Raw genomic sequence first — 16,519 nt, 5'->3', positions numbered from 1 at the left:
TCATGGCTTAGAACGAATGTAAGACAATTAGTTTGTTCCGTCGCCGTCCTAGGAAAGGAAAACGTGCGTCCTCTGTGATTCGGTTAATTCAGCATCACGGTGCATTTTTAAGAGAGGGGGTCTTGGTGTTATTGTCATACTGGGATCTGTGACGGATGATTTGACCTCCGGGGGGCGTCCCTGATAAAAACTCCAGCTAAACATCCCGTCACCATGACAGCAGAAGCAGTGTGTTGTGTGTGTGTGTGTTGCTGTGATACACACTGTTTTGTCCTGGTTCTGTGTGTTTCATGTGTTGTTGAGCAGCGTTTCCCCACCGGGATGATAAAGTGCATCAGTCAATAAAGCGACTGTGGGGTGTTAAAAGGTTTTTCCTCGCACTCCGCTCACACAGGACAGGAACGTCCGCCGGGTCTCGGGGCGTCTCATCGTCTCTCTGTCGCCCCCTGCAGGGACGCTGAACCAGAGGAACTGGGGGAAGAGGTTCCCGTCCTGCAACAGCGCCCGGCAGTCTCCGGTGGACATCGACGAGACGTTCACGCAGGTGCGGCTGCAGTACCAGGACCTGCAGCTGGACGGGTTCCAGCGGGACACGGGGGGCGGCGGCACCGTGCACAACGACGGCAGGACGGGTACGAGCCCAAAACGCTTTAACCCTCTCAGGGCGTTAAAGACGCCCAGAGGGAGCCTGATGAGAGGCACGGGTGTTAAAAAATGATGCTTTCCAAGAAACATCAAAGATACATAACTATATACAAACACATAAGGCAGGTAAATAAATAAATAAATATAAATAATTAAAAAAAAAAAAAATAGGCCTACAATGAATTAAAAATAACAAAAAAATATACAAAAAAGAAAAAATGCCTTAAATATAATAAATGAATGGTGTGCCAGTCGCTCTCTCTCCTCTGTCACAGTCAAATAAAGCAGACATGCCAAAAAAAGAAAATCAGAAAAATAAATACTACTACTCCTACTAATGCTACTACTACAATGGATAATAATAATATAATAAATAAATAAAAAACAATAATAATAATCTATGCATTAAAATAAATTAATAAAATAAAATAAAAAAATACAAACATAAAAATAAAATTAAATTAAATTAAAATATTAAATTAAAATAACATAAAATAATATAAAATAAAAAATAGATAAAACGTAGTAGAAATAAAAAAAAAATAAACCAATAAATAAACTAATTAATTAATCAAATGCATTAAAAATAAGATACATAGAAATAAAAATTTAATTGTTTTTCTCCCACATCGTGTCATTTTCTCCATGTTCACAAACTTTTAACTCAAACATTTTTAAATAGCTCTAGTTTTCCCTTTATAGAAGAAGAAGTCGTTTTCTCTCAGGATCTACATGCAGGACTTGGTCTTTTTTTCCCCTCTCTCTTAAACCTGAGAGGGGAGGCGGGTGGCAGCCGAAGCCCAACATCTTAATCTGCACACGGCAGAAAGAAGCTTAACTTTTCCAGCTCAGAGGAAGAAGAGGGTTAATGAGGAAGGCAGGTGAGAGAGGAAAGAGCACGAGGAAGAAGGATGGAGAAAAGAGGAATAATTGAGAGAGACGGAAGCGCGTGGGGATTTCTGTTGAGAGCAAAAGAGAGAAGACGGGATGTCAAAGAGCAAGAAGGAGAGAAGAGACAAAAGAACAAAGAGACAGAATGAAGCGAGAGCTCACTTTCAGTCTGGAGAGGAGTCGCAGCCACGCAGCTATCATCTGCATGTGTGTGTGTGTGTGTGTGTGTGTATGTGTGTCATTAAAGTGAATCTCTTGGCTCCCGTGAAGTCAGAGAGGAAATTGGCTATTAAAAACAGACGAGCTCACTGGCAGTTATTAGTTTCTGTTATATGGATGAAGACGTAGATTATATATAAGGAGAGTGTGTGTGTGTGTGTGTGTGTGTGTCTGTGTGTGTGTGTGTGTGTGAGGTTCACGGCTCATCTTCTTCACTTCTGGATGTAATCATTTCAGAATTGCACTGCTGAACTCACACACACCGTAACAGTTACAAGCTGCACTGACAGAATGATGAATGTGTGTGTGTGTGTGTGTGTGTATGTGTGTGTGTGTGTGTGTGTGTGTGTGTGTGTGTGCGCTGCCTGAGCATGAAAAAAAAAAAAACAGTTTTTGAAGATGAAAGGTAAAGTACTAAAAACATTTGCTTTAAAAAAAAAAAACCTACACGCATGAAGTCTTCGATATTTAATGGTGCAGCCAAATTATGAGTGAAAAGTAAACAAATAACTAACAACAACAACAACAACAATAATAATAATAATAATAATAACAATAATAATAAAAATAAATAAACCTCTATACACCGAGTGAATGAGACAGCTGCTTCCTCCTGTCGGGTTTATCTTTCACTCGGCTCAGTCTGAATATATAGGGAGGTGTTTCCATTTTTTTGTCCTCCCCATTTAAATACAATGAGTGGGGACAGAATAGTGGAAACAGCTGTCAGTAAAGTGCAGCACTAACTATGAGCTCAATGCCAAACACAGAAGTGAATGAACACCTCTGTTACCGTGACAACAAGAGAAGCTGAGCATTACAGGCAGCAGGAGAGGAAACTTTAGGGCTCAACAGCTGGATTAGATTAGACTGGATTATCAGATTGGACAGGTCGCACACACACCGTTTTACAGATGTGACCGCTGTGTGTGTGTGTGTGTGTGTGTTGCAGTGACCATCGGCGTGGACGGCGACTTCTTCGTGAGCGGAGGAGGCCTGAGCTCCAGGTTCCGCGTCGGCACCATCAGCTTCCACTGGGGGCGCTGCAACGCCTCGTCCGAGGGCTCCGAGCACAGCCTGAACGGGATGAAGTTCCCTCTGGAGGTACGACCCCCCTCCCAACCCCCCCATCAAGCTGTCTGTCTGCTCATCTGTTCACCTGTCTCTCTGTTTTTTTGTTTGTTTGTTTGTTTGTTTCAACCAACAACCTCATGTCTTTATTCTAAATCAATTCAGGAATCAAAAAAATCAATTAAATCATTAAAAAATAAGATTCCCATTCCATTTTTCCCACCTTTAATTCCCGCCAATTATATTATGTGAATTATTCTGAAAAACATGCGACTGTCAGCTGTTACATAATCAAACAGATTTTAGATTTAGATTTTTTAGAAGACTTTTTTTTTTTTTTTTTAGAAATCTTCTGTTTGGTGCTTTCTCGGCAAACAAGCTCAAACAGACAAACAATAAATCAATAAAAGGACAAACAAGACAATAAAAGAATGAGTATAAAAATAAATATAAAAACAGCAGCTGTATAAGAACCTCAGATAAAGATCAGAAGATGGGGATTTTTTTCATGAAACGGGCTGGAAAGTGTTTCCTCAAACATTTCTGCAAAATTTAGGATTTTTCTGGTCAAATTTCCATGTTTTGCGCTCAATTTGTTGGAAACTCTATCGCTCTGCTGTCACATGGTGTACCCTCACTGGCCTCCGGGGGGCGCCACACAATGTTTGTTTACTTGTCTGTGCATCAGGCAGAATGTCTCGTCTCATGCTCATCAGACTTTGACTAAACTTTAGGAGCTTTAGGAGACGTCCTAACTTCAGTTTTGGGCTTTTTCACATGACAGCGGCCGGCCTGAGGGGGGCGCTGCAGAGCTCATTTAACTTCCTGCACAGGATCGCTCCTCTCATTCTGTTTTGTCTCGGCTGCCTGGAGCCCAGGAGCAGGAGGTTGTTGCCTCCTTCGTGGTGCTTGTTGTTGACTCCCATGATCCTCTGCTCAGATGCAGATGTTCTGCTACGACCCGGACGCCGTGCGGAGCGTGGAGGAGGCGGCGAGCCACGGCGCCAAGATGGCCGCCCTCGCCGTGCTGTTCGAGGTACGTCAGCCTGCGGAGCCTCGCCGGGTCGCAGCTGCCTCGTGTCTGTCAGGTCCTGACCCTCAGCGGGCGTGGACCTCTCCTCACCTCCTCTCCTCGCATCCTCTCCTTGCAGCCTCTCCTCATATCGTCTCCTTACCTCCTCTCCTCGCATCCTCCTCTCCTTGCCTCCTCTCCTCGCATCCTCTCCTCACATCCTCTCCTCACCTCCTATCCTTGCCTCCTCTCCTCGCATCCTCTCCTCGCATCCTCTCCTCACATCCTCTCCTCGCCTCCTCTCCTCACCTCCTCTCCTCACCTCCTCTCCTCGCATCCTCCTCTTGCCTCCTCTCCTCATATCCTCTCCTCACCTCCTCTCCTCGCATCCTCCTCTCCTTGCCTCCTCTCCTCATATCCTCTCCTTGCCTCCTCTCCTCGCCTCCTTTCCTCGCCTCCTTTCCTTGCCTCCTCTCCTCGCCTCCTAGCCCTGCCCACGGCAGATGGGAGCCGAGGAGGCGACACGACAGAAATTCTTAATGTCCTTTCCTCCCAGCTGCTTGTTTTATTTCCTCGTTGTTGTGAAGGAGCAGGTTGTTATGTTTTGTAGGTTTTTAGGTTGTTATGTTATGTTTTGTAGGTTTTTAGGTTGTTATGTTATGTTATGTAGGTTTTTAGGTTGTTATGTTATGTTTTGTAGGTTTTTAGGTTGTTATGTTATGTTATGTAGGTTTTTAGGTTGTTATGTTATGTTTTGTAGGTTTTTAGGTTGTTATGCTATGTTTTGTAGGTTTTTAGGTTGTTATGTTTTGTAGGTTTTTAGGTTGTTATGTTATGTTATGTAGGTTTTTAGGTTGTTATGTTATGGAGGTTTTTAGGTTGTTATGTTATGTTTTGTAGGTTTTTAGGTTATGTTATGTTTTGTAGGTTTTTAGGTTGTTATGTTATGTTATGTAGGTTTTTAGGTTGTTATGTTATGGTGGTTTTTAGGTTGTTATGTTATGTTTTGTAGGTTTTTAGGTTGTTATGTTATGTTATGTAGGTTTTTAGGTTGTTATGTTATGTTATGTAGGTTTTTAGGTTGTTATGTTATGGTGGTTTTTAGGTTGTTATGTTATGTTTTGTAGGTTTTTAGGTTGTTATGTTATGTTTTGTAGGTTTTTAGGTTGTTATGTTATGTTATGTAGGTTTTTAGGTTGTTATGTAGGTTTTTAGGTTGTTATGTTATGTTATGGAGGTTTTTAGGTTGTTATGTTATGTTATGGAGGTTTTTAGGTTGCTATGAGGCGCTGTGTGAATAAACGTCATGATGATGACGAGGCCTCGCTGTCTTAGAACTTTCACTCAGCTCACCTAATGTTCTGCTGTATTTTTCTCTGTATTGCTGCTAAACGGTTTCACATCATCACAGCGTCACGGAGGCAGCGAGTGCAGCGTCTTTTAGAGAGAAATTATGACGAGCAGACGATCGGAGTGAATTAATGAGCAGCCTCACTTTCATTTTGCGCTCAAATCACACAGCAAACGCTGAACTTCATCCTAAACACTCGTTCCATGAGAACAGAGAGGTGGTTAGTCAGGTTTGAGGCGGGATCTGGGGTGGGTGAACTGGGATGTGCCTGAAATGTGTAAAACCATTAAACGTCCAGCGACCGTCTGAACTGTTTTACCCGAAGCAGCTCACCTGGACTCGTCTCCTGCAGGTGAGCCTGGAGGACAACGACAACCTGAGCAGCATCGTGGAGGCCGTCGGGTCCGTCAGCCGCTTCGGTACATCGCACACACACACACACACACAACCAGAAACAAACAAACAAACAAACAAACAAACAAACAAACAAATAAACAAACAAACATGGCTGCTGTGCCTGTAAAGACGATGTGGCCAAATCACCAGAGGAGACCCTGAAGTGTTTCACTCCTGAGAGAAAATAATACTAATAATACAATATTTTAACAAAGAGAATAATTTAACCCTTTGAACACCCATTTTTTGTTAATTCCCTTAAAATATTTACATTTTATTTTATTTTATTTTTGCATTTTTATTTATTTTTTAAAATATTTATTTAATATTACGTAATATTTTTCATATGTAAAATATTTTCTAGACATTTTGTGTGTGTGTTGATGGAATGTATAGTCTAAAAAAATAACAGGAGTAAAAAAAAAATGTACAGGGCAAAAATAAGAAAAAACTCAAAGAAAATACAATAGAGAAATTATAAAAACATTTTTTTAAAAAATTTGATAATTTTTAAAAATTGTATATATTGTGTATATAAAACAAAAAATTAAATATTGAGTTTTTAATGTTTTTTTTTTTTTTTTTTTTTTTTTTTTTTTTTTTAAATGAGAATCTGCTTCCTAATCCCAAAAATAGCCTCTTCATCAACCACAATAAAAATGTTATTATTAATTTCTGGTTCAGGTTTCAGAGGGTTAAATGGTCTGATAATGTTGTGCTAATGAAGAAATAACTGCTGACTCTGTGTGTGTGTGTGTGTGTGTGTGTGTGTGTGTGTGAGCAGGTAAGCACGGCCCGGTCGAGGCCTTCAGGCTGCGCTCGCTGCTGCCCGACAACACGCAGAAATATTACATCTACAACGGTTCGCTGACGACACCGCCCTGCTCCGAGACGGTGGAGTGGCTCGTCTTCAAACACACTGTGGCCATATCTGAGGCCCAGGTCAGACACACACACACATACACATACACACACACACACACACACACACACACACACACACACACACACACTCACACACACACACACACACACGATTCCCACAAATAAAAAACTGAAGTGAAAACGTCCGTGAGCCTCTGAGTCACGACAACTGAGGATGAAATCAGCTGTTTAACACACGTTCATTATGTAGCAGAGCAACAGAGAGAGGATGAGGTCATGACTGTGTGTGTCTGTGTGTGTGTGTGTGTGCGGCAGGGCATGACATGGGCACATTTTAGCAAACCAAAAATAGAGCAGCGCCGTTTGTGCACGTGTCCTAAATCATGATCAGGCTTTTGAACACACACACACACACACACACACACACATACACACACATACACACACTCCAGTGCTGCATAGAATAGACAGTGCTGTGATTGTTTGACCTGCCAGCTCCTGCTTTCTGTTTATTCTCTCTCTCTCTCTCTCTCTCTCTCTCTCTCTCTCTCTCTCTCTCTCTCTCTCTCTCTCCCTCTCTCTCTCCCCCTCCCTCTCTCTCTCAGCTGGAGGTCTTCTGTGAGGTCATGACCATGGAGCAGGCTGGTTACGTCATGCTGACAGATTACCTGCAGAACAACTTCAGGGAGCAGCAGCAGCAGTTCATGGGTCAGGTGTTCGCCTCGTACACCGGCGTGGAGGAAGTCCCGGCACCCAGTACGGCGCAATGTTTTCATGTTTTAATCAAAATAGAATAGAATAGAATACCTTTATTGTCACTATACACATGTACAATGAGATTAAGAGCAGCTCCTTTTTAGTGCAAACATGTAATAGTAAAGAACAAAAAATAAAAAAGATAAATTACAATATAGATAAAAATAAGTAAAAATAAGTTATATATACATCAAGTAGTTCTATATACAGTAAGGATTTAGTGGTGATATTGCACATTTTAATAGTGTTCACAGTAGGTGATAGTGTTCACAGTAGGTGGTTGTGAGGTAGTCTGGGGGGATTGGGGAGGGTTGGGCTGTGATGTCAGTGCATGTGTGAGTTCAGAGTGGTGATGGCTTTTGGGAAGAAACTGTAAAAGACTAACACCAAATCAAAATCAGTTGTCAAAATCAGCAAAATCAGGTCGGAATGCTTCTCTTCCCTGCTGTTTTTTCATGAAAATGAAATGTGAAAGCCAGAAACACGAGGCAAGCGTTGAATCTCTGGTATTGATCAGCCCCTGCAGATACATGATGGTGTTGTGCTGCAGAACACACACACACACATCACCTCTGCAGGGATCAATGCAGCTCATTAGCACATGTTAAATAAACCCGTCGCTGTTTGTCGCCTCCTCCTCGAGGCTGGCCGAGCCGCGCTCATCAGAAGGTAAACTTTAGGAAGCGCTCGTCTTTACGGAGTCGACCCTGAAGTGGCGCGGGGCACCGGGTTGCCAGGGAACCCGACTTTGTAGTGCGGACCCCCGCCCCGCCGGCGGCACAGGCAATTTATTTTGGAGGTCTTTTTGAAATTGAAATAAAGTATTCAGAAATTCAGAGAGGGACCTTTCTGCCTTTAATGAATTCACACACACACACACACACACACAGTCATTACCACGCTCCCTTTTGATTTATTTCATTTCCCTCACTACATCACAGATCTTGATGTTAATCTGCCGTATGCCTCCATGACAGATTTCTCTGATTTGTTTTATTTATCATTTCAGTATTTTCCATGTGCCTCTAAGTTTTATCACTGTGCCTCCAAACTTAACCAAAAAAAAACAAAACAAAACAAAAAAATCAGGTAAAGAAGGGAGGAAAAGTGTTAACAGGAACAAATATTTCATCAGCAGCTGGTGATGAACACAACTCCAACATCTGAAAGGCTTTAGATGTTATAACAAATAACAAATAATTATTATAAACTCAGAAGACGATGCAGTTTTGTTTTCATCGCACGAAACTCACTTCCTGTTCAGTTCATTAAGCATCACTGGCATCAAGTACAGTTTTTCATCTTTAACAATAACAATAAGTCATAAGTGTCTTTATTTAAACAGCACCTTAAAACGCAACAAAACTGTCAGACATCAAAATAAAGTTAAAAACAAATTAACACATTAAAATTAAAACAAGCTGCACAACATCCTATAACAAAATGGAGCAAACCAAACCAAGTTTAAAAAAAAAAAAAAAAAATTGCGGCATTAATAAAATGAGTTTAAAAGCATCAGAATAACATGAATAATGCTAATAACGACGATGATACAAGAATAACAGTCATACTAACATCAGTAACAATTTATGAGAAATAAATTTAATTTAAATTAATTTATGTAACTTATAAAGAGATGAATGTAATTTTTTATCATGTAATAAAAATACATACATAAATAAATACATAAGTTAAGGTACTGATAAAGTGTGTTTGTCCATCGCAGCCTGCAGCTCGGAGCCGGAGAACGTCCAGGCCGACGCCCAGAACGACACGACCATCGTGGTGACGTGGGAGCGCCCCCGTGTGGTCTACGACACCACCATCGACTGGTACACCGTCACCTACCAGCGGCTGCAGGGCCGCACGCCGAGACACGAGTACCGCACCGACGGCGACCAGGACGTGGTACGAGGCCGCCGCACTCACCCTAACCCTAACCCAGCACAGCACAACCACAGAACCACAACCTGTAGCTGAGCATTATCAACGCAGTAACCATCACCTGCCTAGGGGGCGCCGGTGAGCGTCCACCTCAGGCATAATACCCTGTATCTACAGGCCGACCCTGAATCCTTTCAAATCACAGATGATTTTGTCTCATGGAATCAAAAATAACCAGATGAGTGATGTTTTGCTTAACCTTAACCTCTGCAGAGGTTAAGGTTAAGTTAAATATAAGTTTAATATTAAGTTTAATATTAAGTTAAATCTGTAAACGATTGTTGAACGTTGTTAGAAAAGACGAACAAAGCCTGAACCCACCGAAGCATCGAGCAAATCCAAAAGCTGCTGGGGAAGTCTGAGGGCTTCCTGTTACAAGAATAAAAGTCATGACTTAGCCTGGATTATATTTATATTATATTTGTATTTCCAGCAGTTTCCCAGCAGGTGGCGCCACTTTGTGCAGTTTTATTCTGATTAAAAGGTGTGTAAACACGCCTGATCAGATCACTTTATTCAGTCTCCATGGAAACAGTGAAGCTGGAATCTCCAATCAGGATGATTTCAATCTGGTTGAAGAACTGTAGTCGGTGTAAGTGCAGCTGCTGATGGTCGGCTGAGCAGGCACTGAGGTTAGCTCGCTAACACGCTAGCATCATCTAAACACAAAATCAATCAGATGGATCAGGGATGAAAACATCAGCTTTTCAGTCAGAAACAACAGAAATTTAAAAAGTCCAGTCACTTTTTTCCTGAAGCTGTTCGAGTAACATTTTCAAACACAGTCACATGGTCACATGTCGCCGCAGAGGACCTCCAACATGGCTGCCGGAGCGTGTGTATACACCTCCACCCGTCCACACTGCCGGCCCTGTAATCAATAAACCTCTCTGATCGGCCATAAGTGTCACTGTGAAAGCAGCTGAATGATTGATTGATATTGAAGATCGATCTGGGCCTCTGATGGGTCGCCTGACGTGACCGCACATATGTGTGTGTACGTTAAAACTGTGTGTATGTGGGCACGTGTTCAAGTGTGTGTGTGTGTGTGTGTGTGTGTGTGTGTGTGTATTTTTGAGTGTGTGCATGTGCCTGCCCCTGCATGTGTGTGTGGATCAATAGCGACACCAAGCTAACGTGGTGTTGCGATGACAGAACTATAATGGTGTGTTTATGCAGCATTACGATGAAGAACCACTGAAATAACACCTGAGAGCGAGTCATGAGAAATTAAAAATAAATAAAACAAAAAATATCTGTGAAAATAATTAAGACCAGGCAAAACAATTACACGTTTTCCAAAGAAACATGTCACCTCGTTATGTTTTATGTGCCCGACTGAAGCTGGTAGTTACTAATTTAATGTTGATTTAACTTTAATTCAACACACAGGTCATGATTTTTTTGTTTGTAAGATTTTTTAGTCAGTGAGGTAACTGATCGTCTGGCCTCGTCCCGCAGGGCGCCATCATCTCCAGCCTCCTGGCCAACAGCAGCTACGTGGTTCAGGTGGTGGCGGTTTGCACCAACGGACTCACGGGACGATGGAGCGACCAGATCATCGTGGACATGCCGCTGGAAGACCCTGGTACACACAAACACAAACACACACTGATGAGCCCATACTTTAATTTTTCTGTTCACTACAATCCAGAGTTTCTCTTTCTTCTCTACAGAAAGTGATTCGGATCCGGACGCCGACTCACCCGAGGCGGAGGTCAACCAGGAGGTCTGTATCTGCATCTCTACGTTTCGGCGTTTGTTCTCCTAAGTTATTCCACAGTGCTGCAGGATGCCCTGGATGTAATCATATCAGCGAAGCTAATAATCATGCAGATTGTTGTAGTTATGCCCAAAGAGGTTTGCCACAGAACATTTGGAGAGCGGTGCTAGAGGTTTCTAGGGACAAGCCATTGTGTTGGTGGAGGAATGACAACAACAACAAAAAAAGGCCATCATGTTTTCCTCCCTGACCAAACAAGCCTTCACTCTCCTAAAGGCGCATTCAGGACTATGACGAGGAATCAGATTGGTCAGTTTGTTGGGACGTGGAGGCTTGAAGTGAAGTCCTCACCTTTCTTGAGTTTGGCTCCTGAAGACCACAGGACTCTGCAGGCAACACCACGGCGAAGAGGAAACCACCTGTTTCTGTGCAGTGGTGGCATCTTCGGATCAGACTGGACGAGCTGTTTGGACGTAGATAAAAAATGTCTTCAGTCCAAGAAGCAAAGTTCACTGAATAGATTGAATTTGCTCCTGGATTTGCTCAGATTCTATGATTAAAGAGTTCAGGGAGGGAGAGGCAATAATATGAAAGTCTTTCTGTTTGGCTCTCATCACATTGTGCTCATCGTGATGTGAGCCAAATAAACAGGTGAAGTGTGTGAGTATTTTGACCTCCTTGACTTGAAAATTTTGGATGCGCTACCTTTTCATATTTTTTGAACATGCCCGTTGGATTTGGGGTTTAGCACTCCACCGAGAAACATATTGTTGAAGCGCAACCCTCCATTTTTCATGATAATCTTTCTGTTTGTTGTTGCTCCTGCAGCTGGCGGGTCTGGCAAACATCTCATGAACTCCTCACTGAACCGCTTTCATTTTCCACTGCAGGCTTCATCCAAGGCCGGATGGGCAAGGAGTCAGAACCAGGTGGATTTGGATCCAGAGGACCAGAGTCCAGTGGAGGAGATTCCACCAGAGCAGACCAGGGTTTACCAGAACCATCCCACAGACCATGAGAACCAGGCCAGAGACCAGACCCAACCAAACCAGAACCCGATGCTTTGGTTCAGCACCGGCTCTACCCCGAAGGCTTCCTCTGAGTTTGCCGTTGTGGCAGAAACCCGCCTCGAGCAGAACACGAGGAGGAAACCGGACCACAGCGGCTCCAAACCCGATGATCAGATCAGTTTGGACCAGAATTGGATCGATGAGAACCAGAGGATCCCGCCACACCGCCCGTTCACCAGCGCCGCCTCCGACGGCAACAGTGCGATCTGGGTCACCATGCCATCCGAGCAGCCGGGCTTCCTGTTTCCGGTTGCCCAAACAACCGGCCTGCCATCGAACCGCCGGCAAATCACAGAAGAGGCCTCGCTGTCGGTGCTGCCACACCAGGTAGTTGGTAAAACACATCGTCCTCTCTTTGTATTCATATTTATATTGTATATATATATCAGTATTTAGTATCCCATTTAGCCTAAATCACAATTAAATCACCTTAATTAAACACCTCAAATGACAGATTTACAGAAAGGAAGTTAAATGAAGGAGTGCTTGTCGTGTGTCCCAAAATGAAGAGTCAGGTCACGGTTTTTAAAAATAATTCCTGATCTGAACATGCTTTGTGTTGTTCAACTCATTTTTCACATTAATGGTAAAACACCAGCATGTCACAATAACTAGGCCTATTAGATCAGTGCCAATGCCAGGTTGTTTTCCTTATATTTTTTGTGATCTCGCCCTGAAAAGCCTGGATTTTTTTTTCTTAAAGATGAAAGTCAGTTTACAGTGCATTGGTCAAGCTATGAACACTGTCCTGACAAGACCATCCTGGTTTGGTGGACACAGCAGGAAGCCGAAAGTCCTGACAAATCTAGCTCAGCAGAGAAACCACAGCCTCCACTTTACCTCCTGCTGAGATACAGGAGGATGAGGAGGTGGGGAAAGAAATGATCTCAAGCTGATGGCAGAGTGATGAGGGTTAAGATCCATCAGAGGACCATCAGAGGAGCTTGACCCAGAGCACTTGAGACTTGGCTTACCTCGTTATTTAGCAGACGTGTGTTGCCTTTTCTCCATCCAGACGAGGGGTGACGGCTCGCCTGACGAAGCTGCTGAGATCGACCTCCCCGCTCCGCCGTCAGACCTCCTCACGCCTCCTCTGGACGACTTCCAGGTCACGGATGTCTTCTATGAGGACGTGGGCAGCAATGCTCTGCAGGAAACCTCCACCGCTGTGACCGCTGCTGCTGCACCAGGTCAGATTTGATTTAAAAGACTTGTTTCTGAAGCTACACTAAACAAATGTGAAACAGATAAAGTTACTGCTGCTGCTGTTAGCGCTAATGTGCCAGGGCAGAATTTAAGTTCAGAAATGTTCAAATAAGTGCTGCCACTAAATATTCTTCCATTATCATGAAGGTGTCACCCTTTCAGATCAGGCGTTCACAGTGAATTCTTGCTGATTCTTGTCCCAGAGAGGAAGATCATGTCTCATCCAATCATCTGATGTTTTCACATCACGTTACATCCGGTCACATTACTGTGTGTCATGTTACATCACATCCTTATTGGCATTTCGTCCCTCAGGTAAAGAAATGGATGAAGAGTCCCTTCTGTCCACGGCCGAGGCCCCGGTGACCAAACCCCTCCTCATGTCCGTCTCCTCCATCCCCTGGATCAGGGAGAGAACCGCAACTTCCAGCAACACCCTCGCTGAGGCTGCCTACAAGTCAACCACCAGCGCCTCCCTCGTCAGGCTGCTGATGCACACCACCCAGCCGATGTTCAGCGGTAGGAGCAAAACCTCAAACCACACAAACAGCACCTTTTCCCTTTTTCAGGTACAGGATGCATCAGGGAGGCTTTGATTGTAGTGCGATTGATAACTGGACCAGGGGTTTTCAAAGTCTGAGGCTGTGGGCCTTATCTGGAACAAAGCTTAGAAAATCTCTTAAATCTCTTCAAACGCCTGACCTGAGCAAATTCACTTGATTTTTTTTTTCCAAAAACATAGAAAAAAAGTTGATTGGCAAATTAGCAAGAAATGGCCCAGAAATCAGTGAGAAATCACAAAATCATTAGTTTAAAAAAAAAAAAAAAAAAAAAAAAAAAAAACGGAAAATTAGCCAAAAGTAATGAGAAAAAATAATGAGAAAACTTTTAAAAATAAAATTAAGAAAAATAAACAAAATACAACAATGTATACATATATATATATATATATATATATAATTGTAAACACTTCTTTAAACAGATAGCTATATTTCTAATTATTATAATTACATATCCTATTTAAAATTAAGAAAAGAAAAAAAAGAAAAACATAATACTTTTTTTTTAATTACATCTCAAAATTATTCTGTCAGTGTTTTACTCCCTGATGTGTCGTGTACTTACACAGCAGGGCTGCACAATTTATAGAAAACGTATGGAAATTATAATATGGATAAGTGCAATAACCCAATCACAGCAGCTGCCATTTGTATGATAAAGGTTAAATGTGACAGTACAGCATTATGAATGAAGTATTGTGGAGCTGCAGAGTCGCCCTGGCCTAAAAACCGTATTCTCCATGATGGTTTGGTGTAGACAAAATCACATCAGACTCATTTTACTAGTTTTTTTTTTTTCAGTCACAGTGACAATTATAATGCAATATCCATCAAAATAATCACAATAACATTTTTTTAGCATATCGTGCAGCCCTAGTGACCATCACTGACTGTCATGCATCGTTAATCCTCCAGTGGGTGTTTTGGACGACGTGTATTGCCTCTAAGGTCTATTAACCTGCAGCATGTACGGTAAATATCCAGTTCCAGTTGTAAAATGGACGGGTATTTACAAGATGATGGTTTCAACACAACAGAAACATGGCAGAAATGGGTTCTGGTGGTGGGAACGCAGCTGGGATTTAATGGTAGTGGATGGTTGCCTCTCTGCTCTAATTGCCCACTTCTCCTCGGCTAATCATCGCTGTTCTCTGTAATTATGGTGGCGTGTTGCCTGATGGCATCGGGCTGATAATTCCAGCGGTGGTGGCTGAGATGGCGACGGTGAGGGAAAGATTTAGGTGGCTTTGATGCTCGGTGGTCATGATTGGATCGACGGAGGGGTTCCTGCTCTCGTGGCTCAGGCTAATTTGCACTTCAGAGGTGAAGCTTGCTTGACTTTTCTTCATCATCCAGCAGCTCTACATGAGGGCACATTTTTTTTCTTACCTTTCTATCAATCTTCCACTTGTATCCATGTGTGATTTTGCATCTTCTTCTGGGCCTCCCCTACCTTACTGATTCTGCATTCTCATTTGCAGCTCAACATTGCTCTCTGGTGGTTGTTTTGTATATTTTCTCCTGCTTCCACTTCTTCTCAACCTGAGGACTCTGCATCCTTGTGTTGTCAGGTAGCGAGCTTGATTTCAACTCATGTGCTTCCCAATAAAAACCCAATAGATACACCCTCTCTTCTTGTATCCTCTCTTTCTTCTGGTGTGGGGACCGGGTTAGATAACTTTATCTTTGCAGAGGCCGGTTCTTCTGTCCATTTTCTGTCGTCATTAACTAAACTCAAAATAATTTGGGACAAGTAGAGGCCCGAAATTGACAAAGTATGGAAAAAACAAAGTAATAGAAGTATGTCGTGTTCACTTAGAAACATTCGTCTTCCATTCAGGTACACGCTTCTATCACAATGAGCCTGGACCCTCGAGCAGGTCTGCCTCAGGCTGTGTAAAGAACTAGAATGTGCCAAAAAAAAAAAAAAAAAAAAACTATAACCCTCTGATCACCACACCCCTCATTAAGGAGAAAGTATTTACAGGGTTTTTGGCACATTGCAACTCTTTACCCTGCCTGAGGTAGATCTGTAAAAGGGGCAAAAGTTTGTACCTGAATTCTACGTGGCTTCTTGAAGATGTATCTCAGCCAGCTGTTTCTAAATGAACAGAACACGCTTCCATTGAATTGAAGTTTTTTTTTGTTTTGTTTTGTTTTGTTTTCTTCACATACTAGGAGGCTCTGCCCTTGTTTTGTTGCATATCATTAAGGAATATTTCAATGTTTTGGGCAAAATCCTCTTTCCCCAACTTCCCCAGCTGAAACCAGATGTCGGACACCATTTTCTCCTCGGTATGTCCAGTGGCTCAGTTCCTATGGGTAGCATTTCCAATTAGCTTAGCATAAAGACTTGAGTCATTAGCTTCATTAGCCTTTATTTCAAATCCACGATCCACTGTGTAAATCAGACAGCTTCAGGGCTATTTTTTTCCACTTTGAAAGAGCCAGGCTAACAACTCCCATACCCTTAAAGCCTTTATGCTATGATAGGAACTGAACCACTGGACTTACAGAGGTGGAAATGGTATCAAACATCTATGTAAAAGGGGGATTTTTCCCAGAACATTGGAGTATTCCCTTAACTAACGTAATTTGAGGACAGCATCCAGCATCTGAAGAGTTAGAGTAAAATTTTAAAAGTTACACATCACATAGTCTGTTGTCCCGGACAACACTCACCGAAAGTTAGAAAACAGCTCGTCCTTTGGAGGATGTGAACAGTTTGTTTCAGTTTGTTGCTGTGGCTTTTCTTCCAGACAAATCACTCTCACTCAGGTTCGAGAAGTC

General features: G+C 42.6%; 1 protein-coding gene across 1 annotated transcript in view; it reads left to right on the top strand.

Moving 5' to 3' along the window:
* Positions 1-213: 213 nt before the first annotated feature.
* ptprz1b (protein tyrosine phosphatase receptor type Z1b) overlaps positions 214-16,519 on the top strand; it is a 31,604-nt gene continuing 15,298 nt past the window's right edge. The window contains exons 1-13 of the mRNA XM_030046493.1: positions 214-228; positions 395-632; positions 2,708-2,859; positions 3,767-3,862; positions 5,542-5,608; positions 6,370-6,527; positions 7,076-7,226; positions 8,953-9,134; positions 10,632-10,758; positions 10,847-10,899; positions 11,784-12,290; positions 12,979-13,153; positions 13,485-13,688. Of these exons, the coding sequence (XP_029902353.1) occupies positions 214-228; positions 395-632; positions 2,708-2,859; positions 3,767-3,862; positions 5,542-5,608; positions 6,370-6,527; positions 7,076-7,226; positions 8,953-9,134; positions 10,632-10,758; positions 10,847-10,899; positions 11,784-12,290; positions 12,979-13,153; positions 13,485-13,688 (2,125 nt within the window). The remainder of the gene's footprint in view (positions 229-394; positions 633-2,707; positions 2,860-3,766; positions 3,863-5,541; positions 5,609-6,369; positions 6,528-7,075; positions 7,227-8,952; positions 9,135-10,631; positions 10,759-10,846; positions 10,900-11,783; positions 12,291-12,978; positions 13,154-13,484; positions 13,689-16,519) is intronic.

Source organism: Myripristis murdjan, chromosome 23 (genome assembly GCF_902150065.1).
Source record: "Myripristis murdjan chromosome 23, fMyrMur1.1, whole genome shotgun sequence".
Lineage (NCBI taxonomy): Eukaryota > Metazoa > Chordata > Actinopteri > Holocentriformes > Holocentridae > Myripristis > Myripristis murdjan.
This window is presented reverse-complemented; position numbering and strand designations above follow the sequence as displayed.